Source organism: Xenopus laevis, chromosome 4S (assembly GCF_017654675.1).
Source record: "Xenopus laevis strain J_2021 chromosome 4S, Xenopus_laevis_v10.1, whole genome shotgun sequence".
Classification (NCBI taxonomy): Eukaryota; Metazoa; Chordata; class Amphibia; order Anura; family Pipidae; genus Xenopus; species Xenopus laevis.
In genome coordinates this window covers 111,627,443-111,646,009 of record NC_054378.1, presented here as the reverse complement: position 1 = coordinate 111,646,009, position 18,567 = coordinate 111,627,443, and the positions used below count along the sequence as shown (strand labels likewise).

The following is an 18,567-nucleotide window of genomic DNA, read 5'->3' as shown; positions in this document are numbered from 1 at the left end:
AATAGAGGCTGAAAATCACGCGGTCTTATTTTGTTGTGCCATTTAGCTGTTATATTTAGGGATGGGCGAATTTGACCCATTTTGTTACACCAAAATGTCGCAGACGCCCATTAAAGTCTATGGGCGTCAGAAAAAGTTGTCGCGCGTCTTTTTATTTTGACGCACAACGCCATACAAGTCTATGGGTGTCATTTTTTTCAGCAAACCAAGGCGAAAAAATTTGCCCATCCCTAGTTATATTGCTTTCCAGAGGCAGCATTCCTGTACCACTTAAAGAGCCACAGTACATTTTTACTATTCTTGCCCTTATGGATCTGTCTAATGGAAATATTAAGATTGGAATCTTTTATTTTCCTTTATGGAGGTATTTCTGGCTTAGCTTGCACTTTTAGCTTTACCAAAGCAACTTTATCCCATCCTTTCAATATGGCAGAAGGGAGAATGGCCTAGTAGCCCTATAATATGATGAGATTGAATGAACTGCTCCATAAATACTACTCTCAGTGGGATTTCTCATAGCCTGTACCGAGGACTCATTTTAAGGAAATAGTGCCACTTTTGGTGCCCAATCAAGGGCCCAGTTACCTTTATGAGCTCCTCTTGCACCTTCAAATCCACACTGGGATATTTTTTCAAGATGTGCATCACCCACGTTCTTCTTGTAATTGTTTATTGGCTCCCGTGTTATATTTCACCTGTTTTGATCAGTTGATTCTACACAAACGCTGGGCTCTGAATACGGAGCTTCAAATGGTTGCCCAGGTGAGTTGTTTGCACCGCTGTCTGACAGTTGCCCTGTGAGTGAGACTGTTGTCTGACAGTTTCAAGCTACCACTGTGCTGTCACCTCAGTTTGCACTTAAAGTGGACATGTCACCTACACATAAAAACTGCATAATGAAAGTCCTTTCCAAATTAAATATGGAACCCCAAAATTTTTTTTCATTAAAACATGCATACCTGTTATAAAGGTGTTTAAATATCTAAACTGTCAATCAAATATGACCTGCCCCGCTTCTATGCCCGTGGTATAGAGGAGGGGCAGACAATTACTTTCACTATCCATTCAGCACTTCCTAGATGTCATTGCTCTCCTCACATTCCCCCTTCCCTCCTCAGGCTCTATAATTGTGTAGAACACTGCACATGGACATTAGGTCCCCCATTGTGGTTCATACACAAGATTTTGGGGTGATACACAATTTCCCTTAATAACCCTCTCTACAAAATGGCAGCTGCCTGCTTGCTGTGATTGTATAATTCCAAAACAGAAGGAAACAAAATGTAAATAATAAATAGTGTAATTAAAGTTTATTTTGCTCAACTAAGAAGAATTTGAAATTATTTCTTAGGGTGACAGGTCCCCTTTAATCACTCCAGATTGAAAAGCATGTGACTTGATGCCCCCTATTGTTGCAAGTGCAGTTTTTTATTTGGGCTGTAAAATTGAATAGGGTGGTTTGGCTGTTAATTAAATATTTTTTAATTTTTTAGAGTTCACATTCGGACACTGGTCTAAACCACGGACAGATCCTAGAGATGAGAGAGACCCTGACTTTGCACCACCATCATTCTATTCTTCAAAGCGTAAGAAATCATCAGGGCCCCAGTCACAGCCTCGGAACCAGCCTGGTTCATCGAGTGGAAAATTGAACTTTGGCTTTAAGCAGAATTCATTCACTGAGCGTCAGCAGCCTCAGGCCAGCCTTGGCAAAGACCCCGAGCCGGAAGAGAAGAGTTTAGAGGATATGATCTCTTACTATAGGAACGTGTCCTGATGCCATGGAGACAGGTTGAGACTGCTGCCTGTATAACCTGTAGTTTCATTATATCATATTTAAAGTGGACCTGTCACCCAGACATAAAAAGCTGTATAATAAAAGTCCTTTTCAAGTTAAATATGAAATCTCGATTTATTTATTTTTTTTTGTTGTTGATGCATTCATAGCTGTTGTAAGCTCATTTAAATATCTCAGCTGTCAATCATATATATCGCCTTCAGACAATTACTGTCACTTTCCATTCAGCACTTAGGAGATGTCCCCACATTCCCCCCTCCCTCCTCACCATCTAATTGTGTAGCCAATGCATGGATATCGGGTCCACTATTCTGGTGCACAAACAAGATCTTGAGATGATGCAAGGCTTGCCTTAAAACAGTTCAGTGTAAAAATATAGATAGGCTGTGCAAATTATTGTTTCTAATACAGTTAGACAAAAATGTAATGTATAAAGGCTGGAGTGACTGGATGTCTAACAGAACAGAACACTAACGCCTGCTTTTCAGCTCTGCAATTGATTCTCAGCATCCAGCTCAGATTCAAAAGCAACAGTTATGACCCATGTGACCCCCCCCTCAAGTCACTGGTTGGTTACTGCCTGGTAACCAATCCGTGGAAACCAAGAGAGCTGCAAAGCAGGAAGTAGTGTTCTGTTCTGTTGGACATCCAGTCACTCCAGCCTTTATACATTACATATGTAACTATATGAGAAACATTTTTATTTTTTATTAGCCTATTTACCTAGTTTTTATTTTTATACTAAATAATTCCTTAAATAACAGTGCCCACAAAATAGCACCTTCCTGGTTGCTATAATTAGGAATTACCAGATGTAAGGAAACAAATAATTAGGGGGGAGGGTCAGGATGGGTGCTGGTGATATAAAAAAATAGTATAACATGGTCCTCCTTTTTACATGCTGGTATAACATGTTGGTATCGGTTATAGAAACATGTCTATATAACGGTATGGGTTCCATAACAACATAAATGCCCCATATGCAACCCTGTTTCCAAAAAAGCTGGGATACTGTATGTAATGTAAATAAAAAGCAAAAGGGATGATATGCAGCTAACTGAGATTCTCTCTGTAACTGCAAATATTACAAAGACGAATCTGAGAAATGTTTTGTTTTCTGTGCACTAATGTTTTGTCTTCTGAAAAATGTCATTTCAAATTTAATGGCAGCCGTGTACTTTACAAAATTTGGGACAGGGGCACTAAAAGAATGGAAAAGTTGTATCTCACCAATTGGCAACAGGTCAGTGTAAAAAGAGAAAAAAGTGGGTGCCATAGAGGTCGGTGAAGGGGACAACGAACCGACTGCTACTGGAACCTTTGGATTTCGTCTGACCAACAATGCCTAGCATTCTGGATCCAGGGAACTTGCACAAAGAAACACCAACGAGTGGATCAGAATAACAAGTTCTGTTTATTGAAGGTCAAACATAGGCTTATATAGGTTATAAGTAAAGACGTCCCAATATAGTGACGTATCAGCATAGTTATTAGCATAGTATATGTCTGTAATAGGTATAGCATTCAGGATGGAGAAGAGAGACAAATATGTGCATTGGCGTTAGCTAAGATATTTTGTCTGAGGCAAGCTGATAATATTGTTTTTAGTACATGATGATACTTATGCAAGGATGTCTAAGAAGAGACAGTACAGGGTCGTACAGAAAAACAAGCACAGACGCCTACAAGGGTCGGCACGTAGGCATGTTAACCCTTCAACCCCCTCTTTGATCATAACATGATCATCTAATGTGAATAAGACATATGAGAATGTAACAACTTTAACATTCACATGTCACATGACCAGGGGCACCTGGGAAATTGACAAAATGTCTAGCCCCATGTCAGATTTCAAAATTGAATATAAAAAAATCTGTTTGCTCTTTTGAGAAATGGATTTCAGTGCAGAATTCTGCTGGAGCAGCACTATTAACTGATGTGTTTTGAAAAAAACATGTTTTCCGATGACAGGATCCCTTTAAGTATGCACCCTTCTGTTTTTCTACAGAGCTTCAGAACAAGTTCCAACTTTATAGATGATTGGCACCAGTTACTTGATCCTAAAAAAAATACTGCTCTGTGGCCTGTAGATGGCATTATAGTACAAAACATTCAAATCATTAGTGACTGGAAAAAAAGAACTGTATCCCTGAGCCCCTACGTATTCAATGCTGTTTTGGACCAGTGTTAAAATCCAAAGCGTCAAAAAATCTGTTGCACGTCAAAATTGGTGCACACATAAAAATTGTTCATGCATTTGGACAAAATAGTTGCATGTATAAAAATTGTCGCTCGTGACAAAATTATCGTGCGTCAAAATTATTTTGATGCCCATTGACTTCAATGCATTTTTTGCCGCTTCGTGAATTTTTTCGCGGTTTTGCGAATTTTTCGGCGAATCGAAATGGGACAGATACGCCCATCACTAATGATGCAGGCACAGAGAGACTGTTTTGTGCCAAGTCTTATTAACAAACCCAATAGCTTCAAGCTTTCACCAAGGGTGTCTCATGCCCACCAAGTGCTGAACCAGAACTCTCTATTAGCAATAAGCCCATGTAAAAATTTGGCCTTGATTCAAAAATAGTAGGGTTACTAATGGGCCAAGCCAGTATCTTCTGCCCAATGAGGCCCTTGATTGTACTGTTTCCATTGAACCCAGGTGGGATGCTAAAGCGCCTGTTGGAGATGCTAAGCCAGTGGTCCCCAACCAGTAGCTCGCGAGCAACATGTTGCTCACCAACCCCTTGGATGTTGCTCCCAGTGGCCTCAAAGCAGCTGCTTGTTTTTGAATTCCAGGCTTGGAGACAAGTTTTGGTTGCATTAAAACCAGGTGTACTGCCAAACAAAGCATCCTGTAGGCTACCAGTCCATATAGGGGCTACCAAACATCCAATAACAGCCCTTATTTGACATCCCCATGGACTTTATAATGCTTGTGTTGCTCCCCAACTCTTTTTTACATTTAAATGTGGCTCACGAGTAAAAAAGGTTGGGGACCCCTGTGCTAAGCTGTCAATCATCATTCTGCATCATAAAGTCTTGCTTACTGGTCACACCATAAAGGTTATGGGCAATTACTGGTGGGCCAGCATAAAGGTGTTTCTAGGTTCAAGTCCACTTTTGAGGTCACCCATGCCAAACTGCAGTTTTGACATAACTATAGATGTCTGGAATGATAGGAGTAACTGTTTGTACCTGGATGCAAGTCTGAAGAACAGGGCTGTGGGGCTAAATACTGTACATTCCCCAAGCTTTGCACATCTAGTATAGTCTCAAATCTACACCTAGGTATAGCGGTTAGCATGTTTCTGTCTGTTCCCAAGAATAACTAGTGCTCAGTCCGTCAAATTCTGGAATTCTCTCCCAGAAGCAGTTGCACTGGCAGCTCACAAAAAATTTAAAGTGTTTTTTTTTTCACCTTTAAATTAACTTTTATTATGATGTAGAGAGTGATATTCTGAGATAATTTGGTTTTCATTTTTTTTCAGTATTTGTAGTTTTTGAGTTATTAAGCTTTTAATTCAGCAGCTCTCCGGTTTTCAGTTTCCGCAATCTGGTTGCTAGGGTCACAATTACCCTAGCAGCCATGCATTGCTTTCAATAAGAGACATACGAATAGGAGAGGGTCTAAAGAGAAGGATGAGCAAGAAGTCACAATGGCAATAAATGTGTAGCATTGCAGAGCATTTGACTTTATATGGGGTCAGTGAGCCCCATTTGAAAGATGGAAAGAAGATGGATTGAAAAGTTACTAAGTCTATAGCCAGTATATTACATACTAAAAGTTAGCTTAAAGGTGATACACCCCTTTAAAGGGGAAGTAAAGTCTAAAATAGAATAAGGCTAGAAATTATGTATTTTGTATACGAAACATAAACATGAACTTACTGCACCACAAGCCGAATGAAACAAAATATTTATGCTTTCAAAGTTGGCCACAGGGGGTCACCATCTTGTAACTTTGTTAAACATCTTTGCAAGACCAAGACTGTGCACATGCTCAGTGTGGTCTGGGCTGCTTAGGGATTGTCATAAATTATCAAAACAGCACAAGTCAAATAATATCTGCCAGAAGCCGATACAGCAAGACTGATTAATAATCACAATATACAGACTGCACTGGGTCCTGTGTTGTCATGTAATCTTATGTGGATTTTATAGTTTTTGTATTGTTTAATACAAACTTTCTCCAACTCTGCAGAACCAGTGGCTGCAGCAAAATAATCCTCCAAAGAGAATCCCAGTAAATCTGTTTAAATCTGGCTCCATGATCTTTGTCCCTGTATCTGGAATTGAAAACAGTAAAAGGGATGTAAAGGCAAAAATAAAATCCAATACAACTTTCTACACAGTCGCCGACTGCTCTACAGGGAAACAAACAAAGCTGCTTGAGTTCTGCATGGCTGGGAAGTAAGACGGGGCTCCCCCTGCTGTTCATAAGTATGATTGTTTCCCTGCTCAGCAGTTAGGGACCTGTCTGACAATTCCTATCCAAAGCAGTAAATTAAGGGAGAATTTCACTGCATACAGTCAGGTCTCTTATAAAAACGGTACATATTTTTTAAATAAAGTGCATTGGAGATAGGTTTCTTTTTCATTAAAGAACGTAAAAATGAGATTTTATTTTTTTGCCTTTACATGCCCTTTAAGGACTAGGTGACCTTTATCAATTCTATATACTTTATCTTAAAATTATTTGAACACTGAAAGATGTCTTTTTTCAGTAAGATCTGCAGTGGTAAAACAGGGATTATAGGCCATTACCATACAAGTCAATGATGGAGAAATTCTAGTGTTCTAGTGTTTAGCCACCAATCAGTGTAGGAAAATGCGTGGGGCTGGAATGTTGGCAGTCTCCCCCTGTGCCAGTGACATTTGGTCATGGTCATTAGCATTATATATATAAATATATATATATATATATATATATATACAGTATATCCATGTTCTGGAAGACTGAATACTGCATACTATGTACTGAATGTTTAGTAGGGATGTCGCGGACTGTTTGCCCGCGAACTAATTCGCGCGAACATCGACCGTTCGCGTCCGCCGAATGTTCGCGAACGTCGCGCGACGTTCGCCAATTTGGGTGCGCCTTAGCTTGCGCTTATTTTTGCCCTCTCACCCCAGACCAGCAGATACATGGCAGCCAATCAGGAAGCTCTCCCTCCTGGACCACCCGCACACCCCCTGGACCACTCCCCTTCCATATATAAACTGAAGCCCTGCAGCGTTTTTTCATTCTGCCTGTGTGTGCTTGGAAGAGCTAGTGTAGGGAGAGAGCTGTTTAGTGATTTGAGGGACAGTTGATAGTAACTTTGCTGGCTAGTAATCTACTTGATACTGCTCTGTATTGTAGGGACAGAACTCTGCAGGGATTTGAGGGACAGTGAGTTTAGGTTAGTTAGCTTTGCTGACTAGTAATCTACCTTCTACTGCAGTGCTCTGTATGTAGCTGCTGTGGGCACTGCTTCTGATCTCATCTGCTGACTGCTGTAATAACCCTATAGTCCTTGTAAGGACTGCTTTTATTTTATTTTTTGTTTTTTTACTTTGCTACTATAAGAGCCCAGTGCTATTAGTCTAGCTGTGTTGGGGAGTGGGACTGGTGTGCTGCTCCTCCTAGTAGTTCACCACTACCAGCACCAACCAGAGTCAAAATTGTTACAAAGTATCTTATTTGCACCTGTTAGCTGTTCTGAGCTCTCTGCCAAAAGCTAATTAAGTTAGAAACTGTTTTTTTTCTGGCTGTTCAGTTCAGAGAAAAGAGGGACTTTCCAGTACAAAAGAGGGACAGGGGGTTGAGTGGTCAAAAGAGGGACAGTTGGGAGGTATGCAAGTGCCACCTAGCTGTGTGAGCTTTTTCACATTCTGTCTAAATAACAATAATAATTCCGTGTCCGTAAACATCACCTGAGTGATGTTTTTACAGCAGCAATAATATATTACGTACCCACTACTGTATACGTTGCCCTTGCAGGCATTGTTTGCCCAGTCTTTAACCAAGTGCCACCTAGCTGTGTGAGCTTTTTCACATTCCGTGTCCAGAAACATCACCTGAGTGACGTAGTGTGATTTCTGCCCTTTACAGCACAAAACGCAGCGCTGTGTCAACAATGTATTTTTCAGATACATTTTTGCCCTTGATCCCCCTCTGGCATGCCACTGTCCAGGTCGTTGCACCCTTTAAACAACTTTAAAATCATTTTTCTGGCCAGAAATGTCTATTCTAGCTTTTAAAATTCGCCTTCCCATTGAAGTCTATGGGGTTCGCGACGTTCGCGAACCGTTCGCATTTTTGACGCAAGTTCGCGAATATGTTCGCGAACATTTTTTCCGCCGTTCGCTACATCCCTAATGTTTAGCAGTTTTCTGACTTTAAATTGAATTCCCAGATATGAACAACCCCCTTTTTTTGCCTTACAGGGCAGAACGTTAACAGCCTCCCAGGGGCTACATTGACCTTTTCACTTGAGAGATGTATATTCACTGCGTCTGTGAGCCTTCCCCACACAAATACATTCTGTATTACAAATTCTATATGAGCGCAGTTTGCTGGGCGATGGAGTTACTCGCAATTCATTTAGCTGTTGCTATTTTTGTTCATCCCTCTTTGCTTCTTTCCCTTTGCTTTTTGCTTGGGTTATTCACCCATGAGTTAACTTTATCCTGAGACAATTCTGTATTAATTTGTATTATTTGTGCTAGTTTTTTAGTTATATAGCTTTTTAGTAAAAGTAGCTCTTCTTTAGTAGCTTTTCAATTTACAATTTCTGCAAATTATCCTAGTTACTAGGGATGCGCCGAATCCATAATTCGGTTTAGGATTCGGTCTTTTTCAGCAGGATTTGGCCAAATCCTTCTGCCTGGCCGAACCGAATCCAAATTCTATTTGCATATGCAAATTAGGGGCAGGGAGGGAAATCACGTTTTTGTCTTTTGTCACAAAACAAGGAAGTAAAAAATGTTTTACCCTTCCCACCCCTAATATGCATATGCAAATTCGGATTGGTATTCTTTCGCAACAGATTCGGGGGTTTGGCTGAATCCAAAATAGAGAATTCGGTGCATCACTACTAGTAACCATGCACTGATTTGAATAAGAGATTGGAATATGAATAGGAGAGGCCTGAATAGAAAGGTGAGTAGTAAAACATAGAAATTTGAAGCTTTACAGGGCATTTGTTTTAAATGGGGTTAGTGACCCCCATTTGAAATCCAGAAAGAGTCAGAAGAAGAAGCCAAATAATTAGAATAAAACTATAAAAATGAAATAATGATGATCAAATGAAAGGCTGCTTAGAATTGGCCATTCTATAACATACTAAAAGTTAACCTAAAGGTGAACCACCCATTTAAAGCACCATTTGAGGCCACAAGTTCATTATTCAGGTATGTTAATGAGGGCTCTAACACTCAAGAGTTTTCTCATGCATGCCCCTGCCGTGGTCTGATACCTCACATGAACACATGAGATAACTGAGGAAATGATTGCCTATAATGACTGTACTACTGCAGAAGGTAGAAAGTCCTGAGACAATGTAGCAGAAGTCAGACCTGGAGGAGAATAATCCTCTGCAGCATTGTTTCAGTAGTTGGAACCAGAGGACAGAAAGAGTTGAATAAATCTATTGTGAATCGAAAAGTTGTTTAAAATAGGGTTTCTTTCATTATGCAAAAGTAGTTTTGGGGTGGATAATGCCTGTAGCTTAAAGGGATACTGTCATGGGAAAAAATGTTTTTTTTCAAAACACATCAGTTATTAGTGCTGCTCCAGCAGAATTCTGCACTGAAATCAGTATCTTAAAAGAGCAAACAGATTTTTTTATATTTAATAGACATATTGTGAGTTTTCTAGCTGCTCCAGACATGGGATAAACTTCAGTCACTCTTTACTCAGTGTATACAATAGAGGAGTCTGAGTGCCCAGGCTCACTTTATAGCTGCACTAATGGCTCAGCTCAATCTAGTCAGTGGCTGACTCAGGATATGATTCATAAAGCTTTAATAAAAATTAATGTAAACAAGGCTCCAGGGCCTGATGGCATATACCCCCGGGTTCTAAGAGAGCTTAGTTCAGTTTTAGACCAGCCCCTATTTCTGATTTTCTCAGATTCACTTTCACCTGGTATAGTGCCTATGGATTGGAGAAAAGATGATGTTATTCCAATATTTAAAAAGGGATTACGATCTCAGCCTGGCAATTATAGGCCAGTAAGTTTGACATCTGTGGTGGGCAAATTATTTGAAGGCTTGTTAAGGGATCACATTCAAAATGTTGTCCCAGTCAATGGCATTATGAGCAACAATCAGCATGGCTTTATGAAGGATAGGTTATTTCAGACAAATTTGATTGCTTTTTATGATGCGGTAAGTAAGATTCTGGACAGTGGGGGGGGGGCAGTAGATGTGATCTATTTGGATTTTGCCAAAGTGTTTGATACCATGCCCCACAAACGACTGCTTTCTAAACTAAGGTCTGTTGGGCTTAATGAAGTCGCTTGCACATGTATAGGAAAATGGCTACAGGATCGGGTACAGAGGGTGGTTGTTAATGGGACATTCTCTTCTTGAAGTAAGGTTCTTAGTGGGGTCCCTCATGGCTTAGTATTGGGTCCACTTGTATTTAACTTGTTCATTAATGGCTTAGGGGAGGTTATTGTAAGTAATGTATCAGTGTTTGCAGATGACACAAAACTATCCAGCCAATTAATTCCATCCAGGATCACATCCATACAACAGGATCTTGACAAACTGTTAATCTGGGCAGCTAAGTGGCAAATGAGATTCAATGTTGATAAATGTAAAGTCATGCACCTGGGATGTAAAAATATCCAAGCCACTTATACCCTTAATGGGACTGCACTAGGCAAATCCATTATGGAAAAGGACCTTGGAGTGCTTGTAGATGATAAACTTGGCTGTAGCAAGCAATGCCAGTCAGCAGCATCAAGGGCAAATAAGGTCTTGAGCTGTATTAAAAGGGGCATAGAGTCACGGGAGGAGGGGGTCATTCTTCCACTGTATAGAGCACTGGTAAGGCCCCATCTAGAATATGCCGTACAGTTTTGGTCTCCATCACTCAAACAGGACATTATTGTATTAGAGAGGGTACAGAGAAGGGCAACTAAGCTGGTAAAAGGTATGAAAAATCTTAGCTATGAGGAAAGACTGGCCAAATTGGGGATGTTCATGCTGGAGAAGAGGTGCTTAAGGGGAGATATGATAATTACCGTATATACTCGTGTATAAGCCGACCCGAGTATAAGCCGAGGTACCTAATTTTACCTATGAAAACCAGAAAAACATATTGACTCGAGTATAAGCCTAGACACAACTCAGAAAAGTCTCAGAAATATCAAACAGTCGGTTTAATGTTAAAAATCAAGCCATGATGCTTAAAACATTAATTCATAGTACAATGATAAAAAAAAACCTCTGGTAGATGAAATAGATATATTAAGAAGACAGCTGCCTTACCGGTAAATTTGCTCCAATGGGAGGGGAGAGTCAGGAAGCTGCTCCCTGTAGTAGGCGCTGATCGCCTTCAAAGATTTTACACCGGTGGGGCTGGGCTGCCCAGAGTTGTTAGTGGGTGGGAGGGGAAGCTGCTCTCTGCTGCTGGGCCCCTTCAAAGTTTAATCGATCGCTGGGGTAGGGGTAGCCCGGAGATGCTGGCAGGCAGAAGGGGAGAGCCGGGGATACTGCTTCCTGCAGCCGGCGCCGGGCCCCTCCAAGATTTTTTGCGGGGGGGCGGCCCGGAGTTGTCACGGCCCGGAGTTGTCACGTCGCTGAGCTGATGACATCAGCGTGCGCACCACCGGCAGCGTGACACACACTCCTTGCGCTGTTGCTCTTTTCTTCGCGGCGTGTTTCTGGCTGGGAGGGGGATGTTCCCCGTTGGCTCCTTAGGATCGGGGTCCCATGGATGGGTTGCGGGCCTACAAATTCACCGGTAAGGCAGCTGACCCGCGTATAAGCCGAGGTGGGATTTTCAAGCACATTTTGGGTGCTGAAAATCTCGGCTTATACGCGAGTATATACGGTATGTATAAATATATAAGGGGATCATATAATAATCTCTTACCAGTAGGTCTTTCCAGCTGACACAAGGTCACCCATTCCGATTAGAAGAAAAGAGGTTCCGCCTAAATATTCAGAAGTGGTTTGTTACAGTGAGAGCTGTGAAGATGTGGAATTCTCTCCCTGAATCAGTGGTACAGGCTGATACATTAGATAGCTTTAAGAAGGGGTTGGATGGCTTTTTAACAAGTGAGGGAATACAAGGAAATGGGAGATAGGTCATAGTACAAATTGATCCAGGGACTAGTCAGATAATAAAAATTACATCATAAAAATCATGACGGAATCCCTTTAAGTTAGGGACCCCATCCAACCCTTGTGGGTGCTACTACTTTGCAAGTATAAAAGTATCCCCTTCATTCTGTAGCCATACTCTGAGCCATTTGCTAAGTATTATGAGACACAGATCCCTTGCCTGTTTTCCTCTTACTTCTCATCAGTCATTTACAAATATTTATAGTACAAGTGCACTTTTAGCAAAAGGATCAAACCCCCAATTAACATTCTTTATTACAGTGAGAGGACCCTTGATCACTAACGAAGCTGCAGATGTGGCATCCCCAGGGTGATAATTGGGCACATTTCCATCGCCTGACACCCTTTGTCACTGCTGTAAACCCCCCTCCTGCTTTATCAGCTCCTTAGAACAACATTCATCTCTAGACTTTCTGACTTGCTGAGAAGGTTATGCAGAAAATAAAGGGATTTATGGCTCTCAGAGCATCACACTAAATTTGCTGAATTATACAGGGATGGACAACCTGTAGCCGTCCCAGCATTGCCTTCCCTGCTTTCTCCCTGGCCTGTAGTTGCATAGGGTACCCCCACTACACTCCTATAGGTTACACATTTGCATGGACAGAGGTGCATATTCTCAAAGGAGAAGTAAAGTTTAATTAGAGTAGTAGAGATTGATTGCAAATGAGCCGCTGAATAAAAAGCGAAATAACTTGATAAATAAAAATGAAAACCAATTGCAAATTGTTTCAGAATATCACGCTGGTTTATTCAGCAGCTCTCCAGTTTGCAGTTTCAGCAATCTGGTTGCTAGGGTCCAAATTACTAGGGATACACCAAATCCACTATTTGGGATTCGGCTGAATTCCCGAATACTTCGTAAAAGATTCGGGCGAATACCGAACCGAATCACAATTTGCATATGCAAATATGGGTCGGGAAAGGAAAAAGTGGAAAAAAGTTTTTGCTTCGTTGTTTTGTGATGAAAAGTCATGTGTTTTTGTTCCCGCCCCTAATTTCCATATGCAAATTCGGATTTGGATTCAGTATGGCCAGGCACAATGCCGAATCCCAAACAGAATCCTGGTTTCGGTGCATCACTACAAATTACCCTAGCAAAAATTTATTGATTTGAATAAAAGTTGGAATATGAATAGAAGACGGCCTGGTTAGAAAGATGAAGTCATAAAAAGTAGCAGTAATAATAAATGTGTAGCCTTACAGAGCATTTGTTTTTAGACGGGGTCAGTAACCCCCATTTGAAAGCTGGAAAGGGTCAGAAGAAGAAAGAAAATAACCATTAAAAATAAATAATGACTACTAATTGAAAAGTTGCTTCGAATTAGCCATTCTATAACATACTAAAAGTTTATTTAAAGGTGAACCACCCATTTAAGACATGTTATGTTCAAGACATGTTTCAGGACACTTTAAAGGAGAAGGAAAGTCATTTTATACTTGGGGGTGCCAAAAGTTTGCCCCGTGATGCTCACTGGAAAAACCCTGGGCCAGTGCAGTTTTCTGCTGATAGGAGCACCAGCTCGGAGTGTCAGGTAGGTAAATACAATCACTTGGGGGTGCCTAACTTTTGGTACCCCCAAGTATACAATGACTTTCCTTCTCCTTTAATTCAATATAATACAGATATGTTGATATACTTGTTAGCAATAAATTTGAATCACAAGTGAGAAAGGGTTAATGATGTCTACTCCCAATGAGATAACACCTCCTTCTCTTTCCTGCTTTCCCACTTACTATTTATGATGTTAGATCCTAATCCAGCTCTGCATCACGCTGGGTGTCTGCAATATGACAGCACCAGCTCGGCAAGAGGTCATTACGGCTCGTTATTCATCTACAGGAACCTACAACTTGGCATCACATACAGGCTGTTTGCCAGCCAAGCACAGCACTCACCTAGGTGTTTTATTACCACATTTTTTAATTTATTATTTTATATTTAATCCATTTTAATAATTAGTAAAATCCGAATTGTATAAAAAAAAAAGAATGTTTACCCTTTTCCCCCATTTGCTTCTTTGCTACATTTGCTTCTTTGCTAGACAAATACGTTGCAATGGTCTAAGAAGAAACTGGAAATTAAAACTTAAAGCAGCTGGCAGTTAGTTACTTACAGGCAGTGCCAATAACTGGTTAAAGGGGTTGTTCATCTTTGAATTACCTTTTGGTATGATGTAGCCAGTGATATTCTGAAACAATTTGCAATTGGTTTTTGTTTCAGCTTTTTCTTCAGCAGCTCTATAGTTTGAAATTCCAGCTGTTAATTGGTTGCTAGGGTCTTATTTACCATAACAACCAGGCAGAGATTGGATTATGAGAGGGACTGAATAGAAGCATAAGTAATAGAAAGTAGCAATAACAATAACATTGTAGCCTCACAGAGAAATATGTTTTTGTCTACCAGGGTCAGTGACCCCCATTTGAAAGCTGCAAAGAGGCAGAATAAGAAAAATAATTAAAAATGAATAAAAAAGAAATAGATTATTAAAACTTGAAAACCAAGTTGTTAGGAATGGAACATTCTATAATATACTTAAAGTTAAAGTAAAGGTAAATCTCCCCTTTAAGGGGGTGGGGAGAAAAAAAATCACTGCTTATAGGCCATCATTTTAACCCTGGTGTTTGGTCCTGCAGTGGCTTTATTACATGTTCCAACATAAGGGAACTTGTGTTATTTCCTATAGTGTTTTCTACAGTGTCCTATAGCACCACACAGAACCACTGAATGCAGGTGGAAAACAACATTTCTTCTCTGCATCCCAGCCAGGAGCAGACAACCTACCTCACTGCAGATGATGCAAAACTACAACACTCAACGTGCCTAATTCAGCTGCATTACTAGGGGGATTCTGATAGTTGCACAAGATTGCAATTTGCTAATAAATACTGCTATACTTTCAGCTAGAGACAGTCGGACAAAGCAGGGGTGAAACTCATATAACCCTTTTGACACCCCTTTGTGGGTGTTACACGGCGCTTACCCGATGGCACGGGACAAACCGAGCCATTCCACAGTGGTATCAGGAGAGAATAGGTACCTGGTACTTACTAGCACAGTGCCTCCAGGCCCTGATATGTGGAAAGGCCACCAAGGCCCAGGCCTAGGGCGGCAAGATTTTAGGGGGCGGCATGCTGCTCAACCACACCCACATTGGTTCAAAAACACTGGGGATGAGCAGGAGATGTAATCATTTTTTTAATTTCCTGTGCGCCAATCCCCATTGCTCCAGTCCCGATGATGAAAATTTGCACGAATAAAGGGGAGGAGACAGGGGCGACAAATGGCAGTTGCCTAAAAGCACCCGCTATGTAAATCCAGGCCTGACTGCCTTCACCTAGTGGGATCAGGGAATGCACCTACGGGTGGAACACAGTAATAATTCAGACACAGTAGCTGGTAAACTAAATAACTTTTTATCTAAACATAAATGGCCAACTAATACAAGCAGCACTCCTAACAGGTGGCAGTATGGGCCTCATTAACTAACTAGGCAGGCCAACCTGTCTGATTAACTAAAAGAAAGCAAAGTCCTTTAACTCAGTCTATAAAATCTTCAGTTCCTCACTCTCTGCCAGGCTATTCTCTGCCATGCTCTGCTGCTTCCTCTTCCTGCCGGCCACTTCCAGGCTGCTGTGTAACTTCCTGCAGCCCTGAGATCACAGCAGCTGGTTGCTAGGCAACGGCTTACAGCTCACAGACACAGGCTTTGTGCCTGCTCCATTACAGGGAACTGCTGCAGAAGTGCAATGATTCTGCTCTACCTGCCTACATTCACTTTAACTTTTTCTATTGTAATAACATAAAAAGACATTACTCATTCTACCAAGTACAAATAGGGTGGCCACCTTTTTGGGAAAAAAATACCAGCCTTCCTATATATTTATCTTTTTTTCCCTATTAATAACATTGGGATCAACCCAATACCGGCCAGGTGGCAACCTTAAGGACAAATAGGGTTGCTACCTGTTTGACCCAGACAGCCCAGTTTTCGGGAGGGCTGTAAATAAGGTTCATTAGTCATATTAGACAATGCTATAGGGCTGATTATTAAATTCTGATGATAATTTTTCGGTGAAGCGAAACGGCGCAAATTCGCCCATCACTATTCACTAAGAGAAAGAGAAAATTTGCCAGAGCTCGGTTTGCCTTTAAAAAAAATACAAAAAAATGAGGTGTTAGTAGCACACTTTGGCCATGTCAAGGCCCATCATGTGTCCTACACTGTTTGTGAGCATTATAAGTTTGTAGTACATTTAAAATCAAGTCCCCCAGTGTGACCAGTGTGACTGAGTAGTAAGTGCACTTACCCTTAGTGCAGGAGCTCTAGTAAGAAAGCAGGGAGCTTTTAAGGCCCAGCCAACAAACATTCACCTGTGAATAATTTCCTTCCTACACTATTAGGGCTCTTACTCATGAGCGTTTTTACCTGCGCTCACCTGCGTTCCGTTTTTCGGCGTTCAGCCGCAGGGGAGCGCAGGAATAGACGCATTTCATTATTTCAAATGGGGCTGTACTCACACAGGTGCATGTAGGCGCCGAACGCAGGTTGAGACGCAACATGCTGCATTTTTCCTGCGTTCGGCGCCTACACGCGCCTGTGTGAGTACAGCCCCATTTGAAGTAATGAAATGCGTCTATTCCTGCACTTCCCTGCGGCTGAACGCCGAGAAACGGAACGCAAGGGAGCACAGGTAAAAACGCTCATGAGTAAGAGCCCTTAGCATTTTAACTTTGTAGTGCATTTACAATCAAGTCCCCCAGTAAACATGTGAGTAATAAGACCATGGTGCACTTCCCCTTAACTCAGGGGCTATAGTGAAATAGCAAGGAGCTTTTTGGCCCCAAGCCAATTAACATACATCTATATGTGATTCCCTGTTTTAAAGGCTAAATGACAGCCATGCAATATTTGGCTACAATTTGTAAACGAAACAAAGAAAGAAATCGTCAGCCCTCTGTCTAACTCAAGCTGTGTCGTTGACCAGCTGCCGTAGACACCATTGTCCCAGCTCTCGGACTAAGCCATATTCAGGAATTGACCAGCTGCCGAAAACAATGAAAAGCCAATATTTGTACACAAAGAGAAAAAGAAAATTTGCCAGCACTCAGTTTGCCTTTAAAAAAAAATTACAAAAAAAATGAGTTGTGAGCATTATAAGTTTGTAGTGTATTTAAAATCAAGTCCCCCAGCAACCAATGTGACTGAGTAGTAAGACCATTGTGCACTTACCCTTAGCTCAGGAGCTCTAGTAGACGATTTCTTTCTATGTTATGGTTTAATTACTAGTCAGCCATGCATCAGAAATTTTATATTTGATATAGTATATACTATATTTTGTCAGCTCGTAAACTCAGGTAAGTGACAGTGGCACAGAGATGGGGCATCTTTGGAGGCAGAGATCGTCTTTGCTAAAGGGCTGTGGTCACTTTGGACTAGGACAGAAGCCCAAAACATAATGAGCAGCATTTCTAGCTACTTCTTTATTGTAATTTAATGTTAATGTAATGAATTTCCTGATATCTACAGTATAACAAAGGAGCAGAGGAAGTAAACACTTCTGGGTTAAAAGTTCATTGTCAGGCTCTGAACTGAGGATATTTAAGCCCAAATATAAAATATTTAAAAAAATAAAATATATCTAATTCTAAGCAACTTTCCAATATACTTCCCACATTTTCAAGAGTTTGAAACTCATTTGTATGTACAGTATATACCTTATCTAAAGGGGGTTGAAAAAAATAACAGAAACACAATAAGTTTAGGATATAAAGTACCCAGCATGGCGCAGGTCAGCCCTACAGAAAGTTGTATGAGTTAGGGAATAGACAGGCCATGGAAAATGTTTTTACTTTATCTTGATGTTCATGAATTCATTAAACAGTGTGTACAAGAAAGTCACCCGGGTGCAGTGTTTATACTTTCTGTATAATGACCCTATGTTCCTTGGTCAATATACAGTACTTAGACCATTAAGAGCAATAGTTGGATCGTGCAAGTGGGCTGGCAATACATTATAAGCTCCCACCATGTTCTACAGTTGGCAACAGATATTTTGGGTAGGGTTACCACCTTTTTTAGAAGGACAATACTGGCCTTGGGGTTGGGAAGCAGTGGCATCATTTGGGTGGGGGTGAAGATGTAACAGGGCAGGGCAATGGGTGAGTCGGGCAGGGGAAGGATGGAGCGAGGAAATGGGCAGGGCAAAGGCAGGTCTCTATTAAAAATGGAGTGATTGGCCATGGAGAGGGTTGCGGAAGGAAGGGATTTATTTGTAGGTTTGGCATCCTTCCACACTTACCAACAAATATATTGCTGGTAAATTGCTAATACCAGCACCGGAGATAGCTGGTTATTTGCTTACTAGGCCAGTGATTCTGGGAATGCAGTCCAGCAAAATCTAGAGGGCCATGAGTTGCCCAC

The 18,567-nt window shown here is 41.1% G+C and overlaps 1 protein-coding gene across 1 annotated transcript in view; it reads left to right on the top strand.

The window, feature by feature from the left end:
- ccdc174.S (coiled-coil domain containing 174 S homeolog) overlaps window positions 1-1,898 on the top strand; it is a gene marked incomplete at its 5' end in the record, with an annotated part of 28,508 nt that extends 26,610 nt beyond the window's left edge. Inside the window, 1 exon segment of the mRNA NM_001091700.1 lies at window positions 1,494-1,898. Within this exon segment, the coding sequence (NP_001085169.2) occupies window positions 1,494-1,777 (284 nt within the window). The 3' untranslated portion in view covers window positions 1,778-1,898.
- Window positions 1,899-18,567: the final 16,669 nt, after the last annotated feature.